This window comes from Pinus tabuliformis, chromosome 8 (genome assembly GCF_031772625.1).
Source record: "Pinus tabuliformis cultivar Carrire ecotype Pingquan chromosome 8, CPIR1, whole genome shotgun sequence".
NCBI lineage: Eukaryota > Viridiplantae > Streptophyta > Pinopsida > Pinales > Pinaceae > Pinus > Pinus tabuliformis.
The window spans coordinates 1140398070-1140416554 of NC_142294.1; the positions used below are offsets into that span (position 1 = coordinate 1140398070).

General features: G+C 35.1%; 1 protein-coding gene and 1 pseudogene across 1 annotated transcript; both read left to right on the forward strand.

The window, feature by feature from the left end:
* Nucleotides 1-10978: 10978 nt before the first annotated feature.
* On the forward strand, nt 10979-11097 carry LOC149239369 (5S ribosomal RNA; annotated as a pseudogene).
* A 5427-nt stretch (nt 11098-16524) lies between these two features.
* On the forward strand, nt 16525-17967 carry LOC149239370 (uncharacterized). The gene has a single exon (XM_089369844.1). The coding sequence runs from the start codon at nt 16525-16527 to the stop codon at nt 17965-17967; it is 1443 nt and encodes a 480-aa protein (XP_089225970.1).
* The last annotated feature ends 518 nt before the right edge of the window (nt 17968-18485 follow it).

Consider the following 18485-nt stretch of genomic DNA (forward strand, 5'->3'; position numbering starts at 1 on the left):
CTGTTAGCCACTACTTTGGAAATTATCTTATAAACAACATTTCATAAGCCGATGGGCCTGTATCTTTCTGGATTTTGAGCATTGTCTTGTTTCAGAATAAGGGCAATAAAGGATGTATTGAGAGCTTTCAAGATGGTCTTGTTCCTTCTAGAGTCTTCCACAATCTCCACTATGTCCCTTTTAACGATAGTCCAACAGGTTTCAAAGAAATCCACATTAAAACCATCCAGCCCTGGTGCCTTGCCATTTCGCATTTCCTTTAGGACCTCACTGATCTCCCTTTTAGTTATAGGCCTACTAAGATTACAGTTATCCTCTCTACAGACTAGTTTAGGTATATGTTTAGTTATGTCCTTAATGAAAGGTTCTCTTTCTGAGACGTTTTCTTTGGAAATGTCCCTAAAATTCTTTACTAACACTGCATCTATCTCCTCGTGGGAATGATGAATTTGGCCATTTTCATCCTTGATTGAAGAGATTCTGTTGTGAGTTCTATTCGCAATGGTAGATCTGTGAAAAAAATTGGTATTATGTTCTCCTTCTTTTAGCCATAGAACCCTAGATTATTGTTTCCAAAAAATTTCCTCTTGTTTGCACAACATTTCCCACTCTTGTTGGTGTTTCTCTACTAGCTCATTTTTGTCTTTATCAAAGCCATTCCTGATAAAATCTTGATTGAGCTCTAGAATTTTGTTTTCTACAATTTTTTTACTTGTGAAAATATTAACAAATTCCTTCTGGTTCCATTTCTTTAGCCTTTGCTTAATGTGCTTTAGTCTTTTATGCAGCAGGAGCATAAAAGATCCCTGAATTTGCAGGTCTTCAGCCCATCATTTTTCAATATTGTTGTAGAAATCCGGGTGTGACAGCCATATATTTTTAGAGCTAAATGGTTTGTTTCTTGGGGTGCCAATGCCCATGATTTCCATTTGAATCATCCAGTGATCTGAGCCTCCAAAAGGAAGAATATCTGCTATTATTTCCTTGTCTAGAAGCATGAGTTCTTCAAAGATCATGAATCTATCCAGCTTGGAGGCTACCTAAGAATCTCCTCCTCTTTTGTTGTTCCATGTACAAAGGCCATTGTTTGTTTCAATGTCCACCAACTTCATGTTTTCAGAAAAACATTGGAAAGCTGAGGAATCTTTGTTTAGTGCTCTTGTACCCCCTTTTCTTTCCTGAGAGAGATCTAATCATGTTGAAATCTCCTCTTATAATCCACGGTAGCCCTGCAAATCTGTTTCGGAGGTCTACTAAGGAATCAATAAACCTGATTTTTTCATCTAGCCTTTGAGGGCCATAAACATTCGTTACTAGATAAGCATCCCTGTCACCTACAGGCTGAATAACAACTGATAAATAATTCCTTGACTCTTCCGCATCAATAATACTTACTTTTTGGGGATTCCAGAGGATAAGGATACCTCCTGAAGTATTTTCTGCTTTTACTTCTATGAACTCATATCTGCTGAGCCATTTGCTATGTATTTGTCTTATCTTTTAAACAGAGCATTTCATTTCTTGGACAAAGATTATATCCGAAGCTACCTGCTTCATTCTATTATTCAATATTATCTTCTTTCTTTTGCTTCCTAGACCTCTGATGTTCGAAGTTGTAAACTTCATAATTACAGATTGGTAAAGGAGTAACTGGTTAGATCTTTCATATTACTTGAGTCTATCATGAGCTTTCCGCATTCCATTAGTAGCTTGTTCTATTTTTTTTTTGCCCCTTTTTTTCCCTGGGATTTTTGGAGCTAATCCTGGAGTCGATTTTATTGCTTTTCTTCCATGGATGGCTTGTTTTTCCATGTTGTAATCTTCGCCTAAGTTCTTTGCCTAAGTTTTCCATAAGAATAACTGCCTGATTCAATTGCATTATTCTTGTGGTAGAGATTCTACCCCTCCCGTCATTCCCTTACTCAAGAACCCTTCTAGATCTAGGCTTTCTCTGTCAAGAATCTCTTGCAACTCATTATCCTCCATTTCCATCTCGCTCTGAGTCATTTCTTGATTCATATCCATCTCTGATTCACTCATCATGATCTATTTCTGCTTTTCCTTTACCTTTTCTTGATCTTCTTCTTCTCCCTTGTCTTGCTTAACATATCCATCCTTCATTACTTGATTTTCAACTTCTGTATCTTCCTCCTCTTCAAGAACTTGGAACTGATTCGGCCTCACGTTTTGCTCTCCACTTTGGTGTTGTTTTGGCCCTTTTTTGCCATTTCTCCCTCTATGAGATACTTTGTGAAAGCCCTCTGTTTCTTTCATTGTGGTGGGCTTGTTTTTGCTCTCTATCTTACTGAGAGGGCAGTCTCTAAGAAGGTGCCCATGTTGATGAAATTTTCGCCATCTAAAAGGAATATGCTCATATTCAACCGTCTACACCCATTCCTCATCATAAACCTCCAATATCACCTGATCCGAAAGTGCTCCTGATAGGTCCATCTCTTCACAAATCCTGGCAAAGGAGGTATATTTTCCCCTTCTTGTGGCTTCAGAAGTTTTGACATACCTCCCTAATTTATTGCCTATAGCTGTTAGTGATTTTGTTTGCCAATAATCCAGAGGTAGTGAATAGAGTCTTACCCAAACAGGGATGGAGGTAAAGGTTTCCCGCTTCACCACGAAGTTCATCATCCATGGCTGCATATAGAGCCCTGCTGCTGCAAAGAAGTAGGGACCACCTTCAAACACTCTATCTTTGTCCTCAATGTTTGCAAACACTACAGTGGAAAAAAACCTTGGATCCTAGATGAATATCAATGTTTCCTTTAGGCTTCCAGTGGTTTCTAATCCATGTTTGTAACACCTTTTCGGTGGGCCATAGTCCCATGAATTTGCATATGATAGAATAAATTTGCATGTGCTCCCTGTGGCCCTGTAGCTCTGGGTCATTTAAGATTACTCTGGGTGTGATATCAGCTTTGGGCTTGCACGGTCCCTTTTGGTTCTTGTTTGTTGTTCCCATGTTTTGTGATTTTCCTCTTTGTCTTTTGTACCATCATTTTTCTTCTCTTTGTTGCTTACTATTTCCTTGTCCCTGTTTTCTTCTTCTACCGTCGAGTTACCTCTGCCTAAATCCAGGGGTGTCTTGCCCTTGTTAGCTACTACCTCTCTGAAGGAGGGAGTGGAGCTCCCTCCTCTGCTCCCATCCATGGAGAAACCCTTGCGCAAAAGCTTTCCGCCCTGGTCTTCCACAACCTCCCGCACTCCTAAAACTCTCCATAATTATAAATTAATTAATTATTATTTTTAGTTATTAATTATAAAAATTATTACTATATTATTGTTAATATTAAAAATAATTATATATTATATATATTTTTTAATATTATAATTATTATATAATACTACTATTTTGTAATATTATTATTTGATAGTGAAGTTTATTATTATTATTATTATTATTATTATTATGAGAATTTTTCGGCTAAAATCATATGATAGAATATTTGTCGACACGTTTCAAACCAACCACTGTGGTCCATCATCAGGACAAGTTGAAGGATCAGATCTAGAATGCATGTAAAATAGTTAAAGCAGAACTTGCAACAGCTATAGATATTGACTAGGTAATTGCTAGATTGACTACCTAACGGCTATATTAGACGAGGGAACAGCTAGTTTGACCGGACACAGGAAGAAGGGGGCAAAAGACCAAATTGTAACTTAGTTTGAGGTTTTTTATTAAATTAATAATTATTTAATTTATTAAACTACCAAGTAAAATTTATACCCCATATATAACTACTAAGAATGGTAATTTTTTTTTAAATAATAATATTTTAAATTTAATTGTTTATTAAAAATTAAGATCTAAGAAAATTAGTTTTCTTATATTAATTAAGTTGAATTATTATATAAATGGTTAGTTATACTATTACTTATTTTATGTAATTCACGAGCTAGAAAAAGTCTGTTCAGGTACTTAATATATTATTAATCTAATGAAGTTAATATGTTAACATTATTTTAAATAAATTCAAGGATATTATTGATAAGTTTTATACTGGATCCTTATTATTATATTAATAGTATTATTATTAATGGTATAGAAATTAATATTATTAATAATTAATAATTAAAAATAAATTTGATTAATAATTAATAATCTATTATTATTATTATTATTATGTGTAATTGTCGCATACCATTGTATATGATGTTCAACCATGGTCAATCATTATCAACAAAGATAATCCAAAATCGTTATGGTGAAAACAATCAACCAAGATTATTATGGTTAAGACCATCAAGCATTGTAAACCTCATTCAATCGTGGTTAACCATGATCGATGATAATGGGAAACCATGATCAACCATAATCATCAGTCAAGACGATGGTCAACCAAAGTCATCAAAGATCAACATGGTTAGAATGGTCAACTGAGATTGGTGATGGTCAACCATGGTCTACCAAGCTCAACTAAGATCCAACATAGTCATCTATGATCAACCATAAATTTTTTTAGCTTTTTATCTAAATAATTTTTTTATTTAAACTAGTGTAACAAAACATCCCTAATCTAATTAATATCTTTTCCCTATTAATTTTCAATAGAATTAATATTTTTTTTTATTTATAAATAATGCATATTAGTCTTCAATAAAAGAGATTAAAACAAGTAACAATATTTATATGGGCGTACGCACTGCATTGTTGTAACAAGCCTTTCAATTCTCGATGAAAATGTAAGGTAGGAACCACAACTCGGTCAACAAAGCCACTAAAGATTCTTAGACAGCAAAAGAGGATTTTCATGGAATTCAATTCGAATAAATATACTCATGACTACGATAGTTTAAATTTCACATTAAAAAATTGTCATGTTAATTTTAATGTCAAAATTTTAATAGTTTAATTTAATTTAGGGTTTATAATCTAAGGATTTATAATAATAATTTTAAGGATTATTATAATGTTATGGTTTTGCAGAAGGGTTTAATGTAGTGACATTAAACTTTAATACATAATATTGTTTGGGTTTGTGATATTCATTCAGTTTATAATATTTGAATGTGACAATTAATTACTATTACAATGTTACATTATATTGCAATTTATTTAATGACATATTACGATATTGTAAAATTCGGGTTTTATATTAAGGTCAATAATATTAGGATTTTTAAGATTGGGTTTATAATTATCACAAAAATAATATTAGGGCTTTTAACATTGGGTTTATTTTATTACAAAAATGTGTCCAACGTCGCATTGCAACAAACATTGGCTCAATGCGGCAATCAATCATTGTCACAATGTTACATTACATTACAATTTAATGAACATCACAATGAAACCTAAAAAAAAAATAAGGTTTAATATTACAATTTATCATTACAATTTCTAATATTGGGTTTAGAATGTTAGGATTTGGTATTGAGTTTATAATTTATAATAATATCATTTAATATTAGAGTTTATAATATTAATCTTGGGGTTTTGTATTAGGGTTTAATTTTGAGAAATTGGAATGGTACAAAAATGTATCGAACGTCACATTGCAACAAACAATGTCTCAATGCGAGAATCAATTATTGTCGTAATGTTGCATTATATTTCAATTTATTGAACATCGCATTATGACATAACAAGATTTAGGTTTAATATTAGAGTTTATAGCATTAGGGTTTTAATATTGGGTTTATAATAAAAGGGTTTAATATTTGGTTTATAGTTTATAATAGTGTGGTATAATATTAGTTTTTATAATATTAATCGTAGTGTTTTTTATATTGGTTTTATAATGTCACGGCTTTATATTAAGGTTTAATACTTTGATGTTGGAATGATACAAAAAAGTATTTAATGTCACATTGTCTCAATATGAAAATCAATCTAATAATCGTTGTCGCAATATTACATTACATTCCAATTTATTCAATGTTGCATTATTATATTACAAAATTTGGGTTTATTAACACATTTATAATATTAGGGATTTTTAATATCAGGTTTATAATATTAAAGTTCAATATTGGGTTTATAATTTATAATATTAGGATTTAGATTATTAATCTTGTGGTTAAATATCAATCCCTTAAGTTTGCAATTCCTTGGGCATATTAATATTAGACTTTACATTCCTAGGGTTTATAATATTATTCATAGGGTTTAATATTAATCACTTAGGTTTATCAATGGCCTCGACATATAATATTAATAATCCCTTATATTTATTAATCACTTGAGTTTTTATTATTAATCTCTTGAGTTTATAATAACAATAATCCCTTGGGTATTTTATATTAATCCTTTGGTTTATAATAATAACCCATTGGGTTTAATATTATTCCCCTATATTTATAATCCATTGCCTTTAAAATATTAATCCCTTGGATTTATAGCATTAATCCCTTGGCTTCATAATATTAGTCCTAAGGTTTTTTATATTAATCATCAATTTTATATTTTAATGTTTTAATATTAATACTAGGGTCTCATGTTATTCCCTTCTGTTTATTATTATTTATCTTAAAATTTATATCCCTTGGGTATATTAGTTCCTTAGGCTTATAATACCAATCCGTTGGTTTTATTAATCCATTAGGATTATAATATTAGGTCCTTGGGTTTATCTATCACTTCAGATCATAATATTAATCCTAGTGTTTAATATTTTTCTCTTCAGTTTATTGATGGCTTGAATTTATAATACTAACCATCCCCTGGGTATATTAATTCCTTAAGTTTTTAATACTATTCCCTTGGTTTTATCATATTAATAATCCCTTGGCTTTATAATATTCATTCATTGGGTTTATAGTATTTATCCTTTAGGTTTATAAATCTCTTGTAGTTTTAATATTAATATATTTGGTTTATCTATCCCTTGGGTTTATGATATTAATCTATTGGGATTAAGATTGTTCACTTGGGTTTATAATCCATTGGGTTTAAAATATTAATCATGCGGTTTGTAATATTAATTTTAGTGTTTATATTCGTAGGGTTTAAAATTATTCCTAGGATTTGTAATACTAATCCTCGGGTTTAATATTGATCCCCTGGGTTTATTAATCCCTTTCGTTTTTAATATTAATCCTCTGGATAATACTTGAATGTGACAAAACATTATGTCAATGCGAAATCAATCATTGTTACAATGTTACATACGTTGCAATTTATTTAATGCCACTTTCTGACATTACAAAATTGGGGTTTAAAATTAAGATTTATAATATTCAGTTTATAATTATTACAAAAGAATATTACAGTTTTTAATATTGGCTTTATATTATTACGAAAATGTATCTAATAACGCATTGAGACAAATATTGTCTCACTATGGTGATCAACCATTGTCGTAGTGTTATGTTACATTGCAATTCAATGAACATCACAATGAAACATAAAAAAAAATATATTTTAATATTAGCGTTTATAACATTAGGGTTTCTAATATCGGGTTTATAATATTAGGATTTAATATTGTGTTTATAATTTATAATAAGGTGGTTTAAAATTAGTGTTTATAATATTAATCTTGGGATTTTTAGTAGGGTTTAATGTTGTGACATTGGAATGGTACAAAAATGTATCAAACATGATAGTGTGACAAACATTGTCTCAATATGAAAAGCAATCTAACAACCATTGTGGCAATGTTTCATTACATTGTGATTTATTCAATGTCAAATTATTACATTACAGAATTTAAGTGTATTACTATGTTTACAATATTATGGCCTTTTAATATTGGGTTTATAATATTAAAACTAATATTGAGTTCATAATTTATAATATTAATTATCCCTTGGATTGATAAGATTAATCCACTGGGTTTTTAATATTATTCCCTTGGGTTTAACAATATTTTGGATTTAATATTATTCTCATGGGTTTATAATTCATTGCATTTATAATATTAATCCATTGGGTTTATTAATGCCTTGAATTTATAGTATTAATCCTTGGGGTTTCTAATATTAATCCTAATATTTCTAATGTTAATCATAAGGTTTATATTATCAAGGTTTAATATTAATCATAAGGTTTAATTTTATTGTCTTGCGTTTATGGTCCCATGTATTTTTAATAATAAATTAATGGGTTTATCAATATCTTAGGTTTATAATATTGATCCTACGGTTTCTAATATTAATCATAGGGTTTGTATTCCTAATATTTAATATTAACCCTAGGGTTTATAATATTAATCTTAGAGTTTAATATTAATATGTTGAGTTTATAATCCTTTGGGTTTATTAATCTTAGGGTTTATATCCCTAGGGTTTAATATTAATAGTAGGGGTTTGATGTTATTCCCTTGGGTTTTGTTAATCCATTAAGTTTATAATATTAATGATAAGTTTTTATAATATTAATGTTAGGGTTTATAATATTTACCTTCAGGCTTATATACGTTGGGTTTATAATATTAATCCCTTAGGTTTAATATTATTCCCATAGTTTTATAATCCCTTTATTTTTTAGTATTAAACCATTAGGTTTATAATATAATTCCGTTGGGTTTATTAAACTAAAGGTTTACATTCCTATCATATAATATTATTCATAAGGTTTATAATATTAATCTAGGGTTTAATATTTAATCTAGATTTACAATATTAATACCTTGGGTTCTTAATATTAATCCCTTGGTTTTATCAATCTTTTAAATATTTATAATAATAATCCCTTATGTTTATTAATCCCTTGGATTTATAATATTAATCTATTGCTTTTATTAATCTCTTGGGTATATAATATTAGTACCCCGAGTTTTTAATATTAATCCCTTGGGTTTATCAATCAGTTCCTTTTACAATATCAATCCCATGGGTTTATTAATCCCTTCGATTTATAGTATTAATCCCTTGGGTTTATAATGTCAATCCTAATATTTATAATATTAATCCCTTTAGTTGTGTCGAGATGCACTATACAACCGAGTATGGGGTAGATGTCAAATGTAAATATTTAACATTTAATAAATTTAATCTAATGTCAATGTTGGCCCTAATTAAAAGTTTATATAATTTTTATGTATAAACAAAATATAAATTCAACATTGGTTTTATAGAAATTGATGTGGAATTTATTTGCAAAGTAGAATTATGTTTGTGAGAAATTGTGAAATAATTAAAGTAAAATAGCTAATTTAACGTTGGTGGACTCTAGATTTTGAATATAATATTTTTATTTTAAAGTATAATATAATATCTTTTATTTTTTTTAGGTACTCTCGAGCCTAGGATGTTAGAGATGTGTAATACTAATGTAAATATTTTGATTCGAAAAAAAATGAAAATAACAAAATATAAATAACCCTATAAAAATTAATAAAAGAATATTAAGGATCTATTGTACTGACCCATGGTATTCACATGGAATATAACCTATCAATGGGGGAAATTAGAGTAGCCTAGATCCATCTTAGTTTTATGTTATGTATAAAATGATGACGTTGAATCCATGTAGCTTGTAAAAGTAAAACATTTTTATAGATATGTTTTCCCTTGGAATTTGTACTATGTCATTTTGTATATTTTGTTTCGATTAGAAAATGGTTGAATACATAATGGGTGATTCAGGAAGGTGTTTTTAAGAAGTGTAAGTTTAAGCAAGATTGAAAAAAGTACAAAACAATAGTTGCTTCTTCATTCTATTGGCTTCTTTGACAATCACATTAATATAATATATGTAATATATTTTCTTATTCTATTTATAATAATGTGCTATAGAAGTAGAGCTATGATAGATCTAGGATGATAAGTTTAGAAATGAGTAAGCTTAAATATGAAAGTGTGGGGCGAGGGGAGGAGGTGGCAAAATTATTAAGGAAAATGTAATTCTTACATTCTATCTAATATTTATGCCTATCTTGATCCACATTTTACTACCTTGTGGGAAATATTGGGTAAAATATAATATTATAATATTCTATTTTACCCAATATTTCCCTCAATTGGGCCACTTTTCATTATAATATTTCCTTATATTTGAAGTTGAGAAGCAAATGAAATCAACTATAAAATTAGCTCTAGTGATGGGAAATATTGAGTAAAATGTGAAATATTGATTAAAATGTAATATTTACGTTGGGGGGTGATCAGAAATATTAGGTATACTATAATATTATTACATTTTAATTAGTAATCCCCCCACCCTTGGCCTCCTTTTACTAGCTGTGAATAGTAATAAATATTGGGTAAAATATAATACTATAACATTATATTTTATCCAAGATTTTCTTTCACTGGATCAACTTTTTATTGAAAGTATTCCTTATATTTGAGCTTCATAAGTAAGCTTAACTCCTATGTAAATATTTGATTCCAGTATGGTAGAGATATTTTAATGTTGAACATTTTGACTTGGCAAAAATAAAATAAAAATAAAAATAATAATTATATTTATAATTAAACTAGCCTATATCAAGCCCATGGGGATTTGGATTGACACTGAATGGGTGCACTATTAAGGCACTCCTTGCTATAGGTCACTGGTTCAAATCCCCCATGGGTGCTTACCTACCAAAAAAAAAAAAAAAAAATATTTGCCCACGGGGCTTTGGATTGATGGTGAATGGGTGCACTGTTACGGAACTCCTTCTGATAAGTCACTGGTTTAAATCCCCCGTGGGTGGTTACCTACCAAAAATATATATATATATATATATATATATATATATATATATATATATGTGTATATATATATATATATATATATGTGTATATATATATATATATATATGTGTATATATATATATATATATATGTGTATATATATATATATATATATATATGTGTATATATATATATATATATATATGTGTATATATATATATATATATATATATATGTGTATATATATATATATATATATATATGTGTATATATATATATATATATATATGTATATATATATATATATATATATATATAGATATAGATATAGATATAGATATAGATATAGATATAGATATAGATATAGATATATATATATATATATATATATATATATGGGTGTGATCATACCAACATTAATGCATCGGATCCCATCAAAACTCCGCAGTTAAGCGCACTTGGGCTAGAGTAGTACTGGGATGGGTGACCTCCTGGGAAGTCCTAGTGTTGCACCCTCCAAAAGTTCCGCCACGTAGCTCATTGGTAAACCGTAACACTTTGTCAGGGAGGTCAGGGGTTCGACCCACTAAACCTCCATTCCTATGAATACAGTTTGATTGTGCCTAATGGTTAAGAACATGTGTTTCCCCCTAAGAGGTCACAAGTTCAAAGCCAGAGGGGGTTAGAGTATGTATGCCTTCGTAGACTTAGCAGACAAATCCCCCCAAACAAGGGGGTCTCATACACCAATTTAACCTTCATATTGCATAATATCCTTAATTTGTCTGCATGGGGTAGCTCAAGTGGCAATGGCCGTGGAAATGAAGTCTCACCGAACCAGAGATCTTGGGTTCAATTCTTGTGCTACCCTCCTTGGAAATGGGGTGAATAACGGACATGTAAAAACTCGAAAATAAGAGGGTCGTGCTGAAGCTTACAAAAAAAAACTAGCCTATATCCATCTTATCTTTGGATCTACCAAGCGTGGAAGGGGATCAAATTTCTTGAGAAGCAAACTTATTTTAAAGTAAAAAGAGATTTTATCCCTTTGGATGCTTGATAGATTGAGATTTAATATGGATCTAGGTTGATTCATAATATGTTGTGTTTACAATCCCTTTTAGTTAAATATTATTCCCTAGATTTATCATTCCTTGGGTTTATAATATTAATAATTTGTTTTCCTAACAATATCAGTAAAGAATTATTATGTTATTGATAATATTATCATATTATTATCATATAATAATAATAATAATAATTCATAATATAATAATTATTATAATTATACCATACACCATAATTGTACTATAATTAATTTTATTAAAAATACATATCATAATTATTATTTATATCTATATATATGTTTATTGGTGCAGGATTAGGGTAAAACCCTAGGGGGTTTTTACTGCAATTTACTGCAGACTGCATGAACCCTGTACCGACATCGCCTTCTGCTGCCCGCCGTTTACCGTTCTACCTTGCCCGTCACTTTCGGATGTCATTATCTGGTTGGGTTATGGGGGACACTATGGAGGTTGAAGAAGTTGATTATTCCGAGGAGCCCTTTCCGGACTAGGTTATATTTGGAAACCCCTGTTTCTCATCAACGATATTTGCATTAGTTCTAGTTCCTGAACTGCCACTGCCCTTACCTTCGCCTGTGGTCACTCTCGCTTGATTCACCGGCTTTGGATATCCCTCCCCCCTCACCGGGCACCCTACACATTCTATCAACGAACACCCCCCCTTCGCCATCCTTCGACCCTCACCCACCTTTTTCTACTTTCTTCTCTGTTCCCCCTGTGGACACCCCGGTCTCTGTGGCGGTAAACCCTCCTTCTTCGGCCCATCTGCCGTCGGGTTGTTTTGAAACCCCAGCGGTGAGGGTTAAATCTGCAAAACTTACCCCCCCGGTTGGCATCCCAAACCCTTTGGTCGACCACCCTTCTGCACCTCGCTCAGGTAAGAGAAAGACCAAGTGCGTCAAGGCTACTACAAAGGATATTACCATCAGGTTCGGTGAGACCTCTGCTATTGGGGAGGCTACTATTATGGCTAGTACGGTGCTTGTTGGACATGTTCGAGGTAGGGCGTACTCGGCCAATAGACTGACTCAATGGGTCAAGGAGATTTGGGGAGGAATTCTGAAGGAATTGCCAGAGGTTCATGTCCTGCCCAGGGGATGGTTCTCTTTACACTTTGCGAAGGAAAACTACACTGATTTGGTTCTTGCTAGGTACTAGCATATCGAGATGGCTCTAGTTCTGCTCAAGAGGTGGAGCCCTTTGTTTGACCCTGAGCGAGAACAAATCGGGGCAGGACCCCTTTGGGTTCGATTGCCAGGACTCCCATTACATTACTGGTGCGAGGAAGTATTTATCCGGATTGGAAATGCACTAGGCACATATTTGGACCATGATCGCACCTTTGTTGAATAAAAAAACAGAACCCTAGCTCGCATTCTGGTCCACTTGGACACTCGCAAGGGTTTGGAGGAGAAGATTATGCTTCAGTGGGGGAAGTATATCAGGGTACAGATCTTGGATTATGAAGGGGTTCCTTTTCACTGCAGACATTGCCACAAGGTGGGACACCTCTTCAAAGATTGCCCGCTCAACAGGAAATCAGAGGATTCCCCAAAGACGACACCTGCGCCTTCCAGAGTAAACTCACCAGCGGGTACTCGTCCCCCTGCCATGGAACCTACCCCCTCGGTGATCTCTCCCTCGCACAAGTCGGTGGAGGCAGGGCACAGGCCACCATCGCCGCCGCTGACCAGGGCTCGGGCTGCTGCTGGGGCCGCGAAAGTCTCGGGTATTTCTCTGATCTCTCCTACCTTATCAAATGTTTATAGCACATCTGTTGTTGCATCGTCAGTCCATACATCCATGGCACATTGCATCATGACGACCCCTCCCCTTATCGCCACTACTGCCCCCTCTCTCCTATCACCCTCTACATCCTCCATCTCGCCATCATCCTCTGGGTTTTCATCTTCACATCAGTATTTCCTCCACTCCAAAACCCCTGCAAATGGTACCCTGGTTAGTCAATCTGGTTTAGGCCTTACCATACCAGGCTCTGTGCCTCTACTGTCCTGGGGTAGGAAGTTTGATCTCTCCAAATCTATCAAGCGATTTGGGGCAAAGGTAGCCTCTGGCTGCCAATCCACACTTAATGGGGTTCTTAGAGCAATGAATACCCCGAGAGGAGTTCCCCCATGAAGTGTCTGTCTTTTAACTGCAGAGGCATGGCTAGTGCCTCCAAGAAACTAGCCCTGCAGAGACTTTTTGAGGCAGACCCGATTGACATTATTTTGCTACAAGAAACTCTTGGCATGGCTGATCACATCACCCGTGCCTTACAATCTCTGGCCCCGAGATGGTCTTTTGTGGCTATGGATGTTGTAGGGAGATCTGGGGGACTGGCCATTGGTTACAACCCTCGCTCCATCAGGGTTGATGCCTCTTGGGGAGGCTCAGGTTTCATGGGCATAGATATCTTCTCAGCTGAGCTCAGGAAAAATCTGAGGATCGTGAATGTATACGGACCCTGTCATCAGAGGGAACATTTTTGGCAACATTTTTTAACCCTCTCGATCCTTGCTTCTAATCACATCATCATCGGAGGGGACTTAAATTTTTCCTTGGGTTTCAGGGAATCTTGGGGGTCTTCAGCCCAGGTGGATGCTATCTCGGGGTACATGACAAATCTATTGGAACAAACAAATTTTGTAGATGTCCCCATGCACAAACCCCTTCCCACTTGGAGAAACAGAAGGGTGGGAGAAGCTACTCTGGCCTGCAGACTTGACCGATTTTTAATGAAGAGCCCACTCTTACAGCATCTTCACCACTATAAACAATGGGTGGGCTCAAGGGGCTTATCGGATCACTCTCCTATATATCTGGAAATTCTGGGACCTCATCATAAGCCTAAAGCCCCATTTAAATTCAACCATGTCTGGTTGCAGGACCCTGCATACATCAGTTTAGTTACGGGTTTCTGGTCTGCCAACCCCATCAATCAAGCAGAATCTTTGGTGAAAGGTTTTTGTAATAACCTTTCCAAGCTTAAACATCTCTCTATAACCTGGGCTAGAGAGAAGTTAATTCGGGAGAACTCTCAGCTGACCCAAATTGAATCTGAGCTGAGCTCTTTACTTGATGAAAGAAGTTTGGGTTTCAACACTACAACAGATAAAGCACATTTGATAGAATTGGAAAATCAGAAGGCTCACATTCTAAAGGAGCACGAGGAGTCCATGAGACTAAGGAGCAGAGCCATATGGCTGAAAGCTGGCGATGATAACACCAGATTCTATCAAAATTATGCAAAGGGGAGAAAGGTATCAAATACCATATGGAAACTTCCTTTACCTGAGGGAGGATTTGCTGACTCTTTCAACAAGCTCTCTCACCTGGGCACTAATCACTTCTAGAATCTATACAAGAGTCCTCCTGGAGCAAATCTTGCTGATATTATCAATGTGGCTGGTCATTTTCCAAGATTTGTCAACGATGAAGAAGCTGAAGAGCTTTATGCTCCGGTCACCTCTGGGGAACTTGAAGGCACGTTAAAATGGTTCAAGAAGGATAAGAGTCCTGGGCCGGATGGCTGGACTATTGAATTCTATCTTGCTTTCTATGAGATCTTGGGGCAGGATCTATTGAAAGTGGTGGAGGAGAGTAGAACTACGGGATCGCTATACCATGCCATCAACTCGACCTTCATTGCTCTCATCCCAAAGTCTGATTCGCCATCCTCTTTTGATGATTATAGGCCTATTTCCCTGTGCAATTGCCTATACAAAATTATATCTAAGATCATTGCTAACAGACTCAGGCCTATACTATCCCGCATATTGCCCCTCAGCAATTTGCCTTCCTTGATTCTAGACAGATTCACGAAGCCATTGGATCGGCACAGGAAGCAATCCACTCTATTTGGACCAGACAATTGAAGGGCATCATTCTCAAAATTGACCTGTCAAAAGCCTTTGATAGGGTCAGCTGGCTATACATTAAGATGCTGCTCATCCATTTGGGTTTTCCACATAATTACATCACCTGGATCATGGCCTGTATCACCACTCCCACCTTCAGTGTCCTCATAAATGGCTCGGCATCTCACTTCTTTCATTCTGAAAGGGGGCTTAGACAAGGATGCCCTCTTTCTCCTCTCCTCTTTCTTATTGTCATGGAAGGGCTCAGTCGACTCATTGCTTCGGCTAAAAGGGCAGGAGACCTTTGCGGCCTCAAGATTTCTGATGATTGTTTTCTCACTCATCTCCTTTTTGTTGATGATGTGCTTATCCTGCTGGATGGAAGCATCCGCGATTCCCACACTTTCTCCAAGATTCTGCTCCTTTTCTCGTCCGCCACTGGGATGCTCGCCAATCAAACAAAATCCACCATCACTTTTGCCCGTACTTCCGTCCATGAATCCCATTTTTCCCATCAGCTTTTTCCTTATTGTATTCACCCCTTGGATAGAGGTCTAAAATATCTGGGCTTTTGGCTAAAACCTACCTGTCAAAGGGTTGCTGATTGGGTCTGGCTTGTCACTAAGCTGGAGAAGAGACTGTCCACCTGGAGTCATAGATATTTATCCAGGGCGGGCAGACTTGTCCTCATCAAATCAGTTCTGGAAGCTACACCAGTATTCTGGATGGCACTAGCATGGATCCCCAGGAATATCCTATCTCGTCTGCAGCAACTGTGCAATCGATATCTATGGAATGGGAATCAAGACAAAAGAATCTTTGCCTGGATTAGTTGGAAAAATATTGCACTGCCAAAGAAGTGGGGTGGATGGGGTTTAAAAGATCTCCCTCTATTTGCGCAAGCCCTCGCTGCAAAAATGGGATGGACCCTGCTGACCGGTCAGAACTTATGGACCCACATTACATATCATAAATACATCTGGCCACAAAACATCATGGACTGGGTTCGTCTGCCTAGGTGGCCGATGACAGGCATCTCATCGGTGTGGAAGGCATTGCTTCACTCCCTCCCACACATTCGAGACAATCTGGTGTGGAGAATTAACGATGGATCCCTGGCTCAGATTGGCATAGACCCATGGACTGGAGGTGGAGGAAGACATCTGCTCTCTAGAGACCTTATTCAGTATCTCCACTCTCACGAGATCAGGGTTATTTCACACATTGCTGATCCACAAAACACAGGTATTTTCTCACAAGCATGGAAATCTGCTCGTCTTCTAGGTCTACCCCCTCGCTGGCATCAGGAATGGCAGGATTACATATCAGCGCTTACTGAATCTCACATCAGGATTAAAGAAGGACCAGACGAACTTATATGGAGCCAGGCGGAGAATGGCAGATACTCTCCAAAGTCTGGATATATTTCCTTGATCCAACACAAAAGACCTGAACAGGTTACAAGCTGGTGGAGAAACATATGGAAACTCACTGCACCGCCGCACATCAGATTATTCTTCTGGTGCATCCTCAGAGATAAAGTACCCACAGGGGATCACCTCCTTCACAGATCCTTTTCCGGCCCAACCTGGTGTATATTATGCAAATGTGCATCTGAATCGACCGAGCACCTTTTCTTACATTGCAGCACCATACACTCTCTATGGCAAGATTTATCCCTCTCTATTCGATTTACTGGGCAGTGGGCAGGCATCAACCTTGGTACTGCCTGGGATGACTGGTCTTCTCGCCATAAGGGATCAAAATTACAGTCCCTTCCTCTGATTGTCAGTTGGTACACCTGGCTGGCCCGCAATCGTTACATATTTGAAAACAGACCAGCGAACTGGCCTCACATCGTGGCGGGTATAATCTCTGCATATAACGAACTGCCTGACCCACTGCCACCCAGAGAACGCAGAACACATGCCCCGCCAATCATTGACAAAAGCACCCCTTGGGCATTCTTTGATGGCGCTGCAAATCAGTGGGGCTGTGGGGGAGGTTTCTTTTTATACATTAATGAACAACATTTCTACAAGGTCAAGATGGGATTAGGAGAGGGAACAAATAACTTTGCGGAACTCATTACCCTCTGTCATTTACTTCATTTCTCTCTGGGGCATCATTGCATCAATTTAAACATATTTGGGGACTCAAAGATCATCATAGACTGGTTCAATGGCATTACTGCATGTCACATACACACACTCAGTAACATTTTGAATGAAGTTAATATGTTCAAGGCTGAATTTAACAATATCTCTTGCAAACATATCTACAGGGAGCATAACTGCAGTGCTGACCAACTATCCAAGGAGGCCACGACATTACCCAGAGGAGAGTGGTTGATACATGAGCAAAGGGGGACAGATGAATACCGCTATTTTCATCGGCCATACATAGACCAGCAATATCAGAGGGACATTAGTCCCTGAATTTTTCGCTGTTATTTTGCAAAATACTGTAAAAACATAAATTTTTGTAATGTATATAGGCTTATATATATAGTTACATATTCTGAACAGGCCCTGCGTGGCTCTTATTCAGACTTATACAGGCATAAAAGAAAGGAAATTTATCAATGATAATTATGACAGATCGCCCTGCGTGGTGTATCTGGACAAATATTAGTACAAAATTTTGTGGCAGTCCGTGGTGACTCAGTTATAGCATATGCTACAACATCTACAATATGTAATTTTTCTATATATATAATGAAAAATTACGGATTTTTCCAGTGGAAAAAATATGTTTATTTATTTATTAATTCTATCACAATATAATAATGTTAATAATATTTTGTAGTATTATATTTCCTTTTATATTATTATTAGTATTATTGTTATTTTTGATATTGAATCTATATCATTAACATCTATCGACATATTTCAATTACATTTACTAATGTGGTTGTGCATGTAATTGATATAGGCCTATAAACATATAACAAGCA

Excerpts from the sequence above, each read along its gene's own strand:
- LOC149239370 (XM_089369844.1), top strand. The coding sequence starts at position 16,525 with ATGGACTGGGTTCGTCTGCCTAGGTGGCCGATGACAGGCATCTCATCG.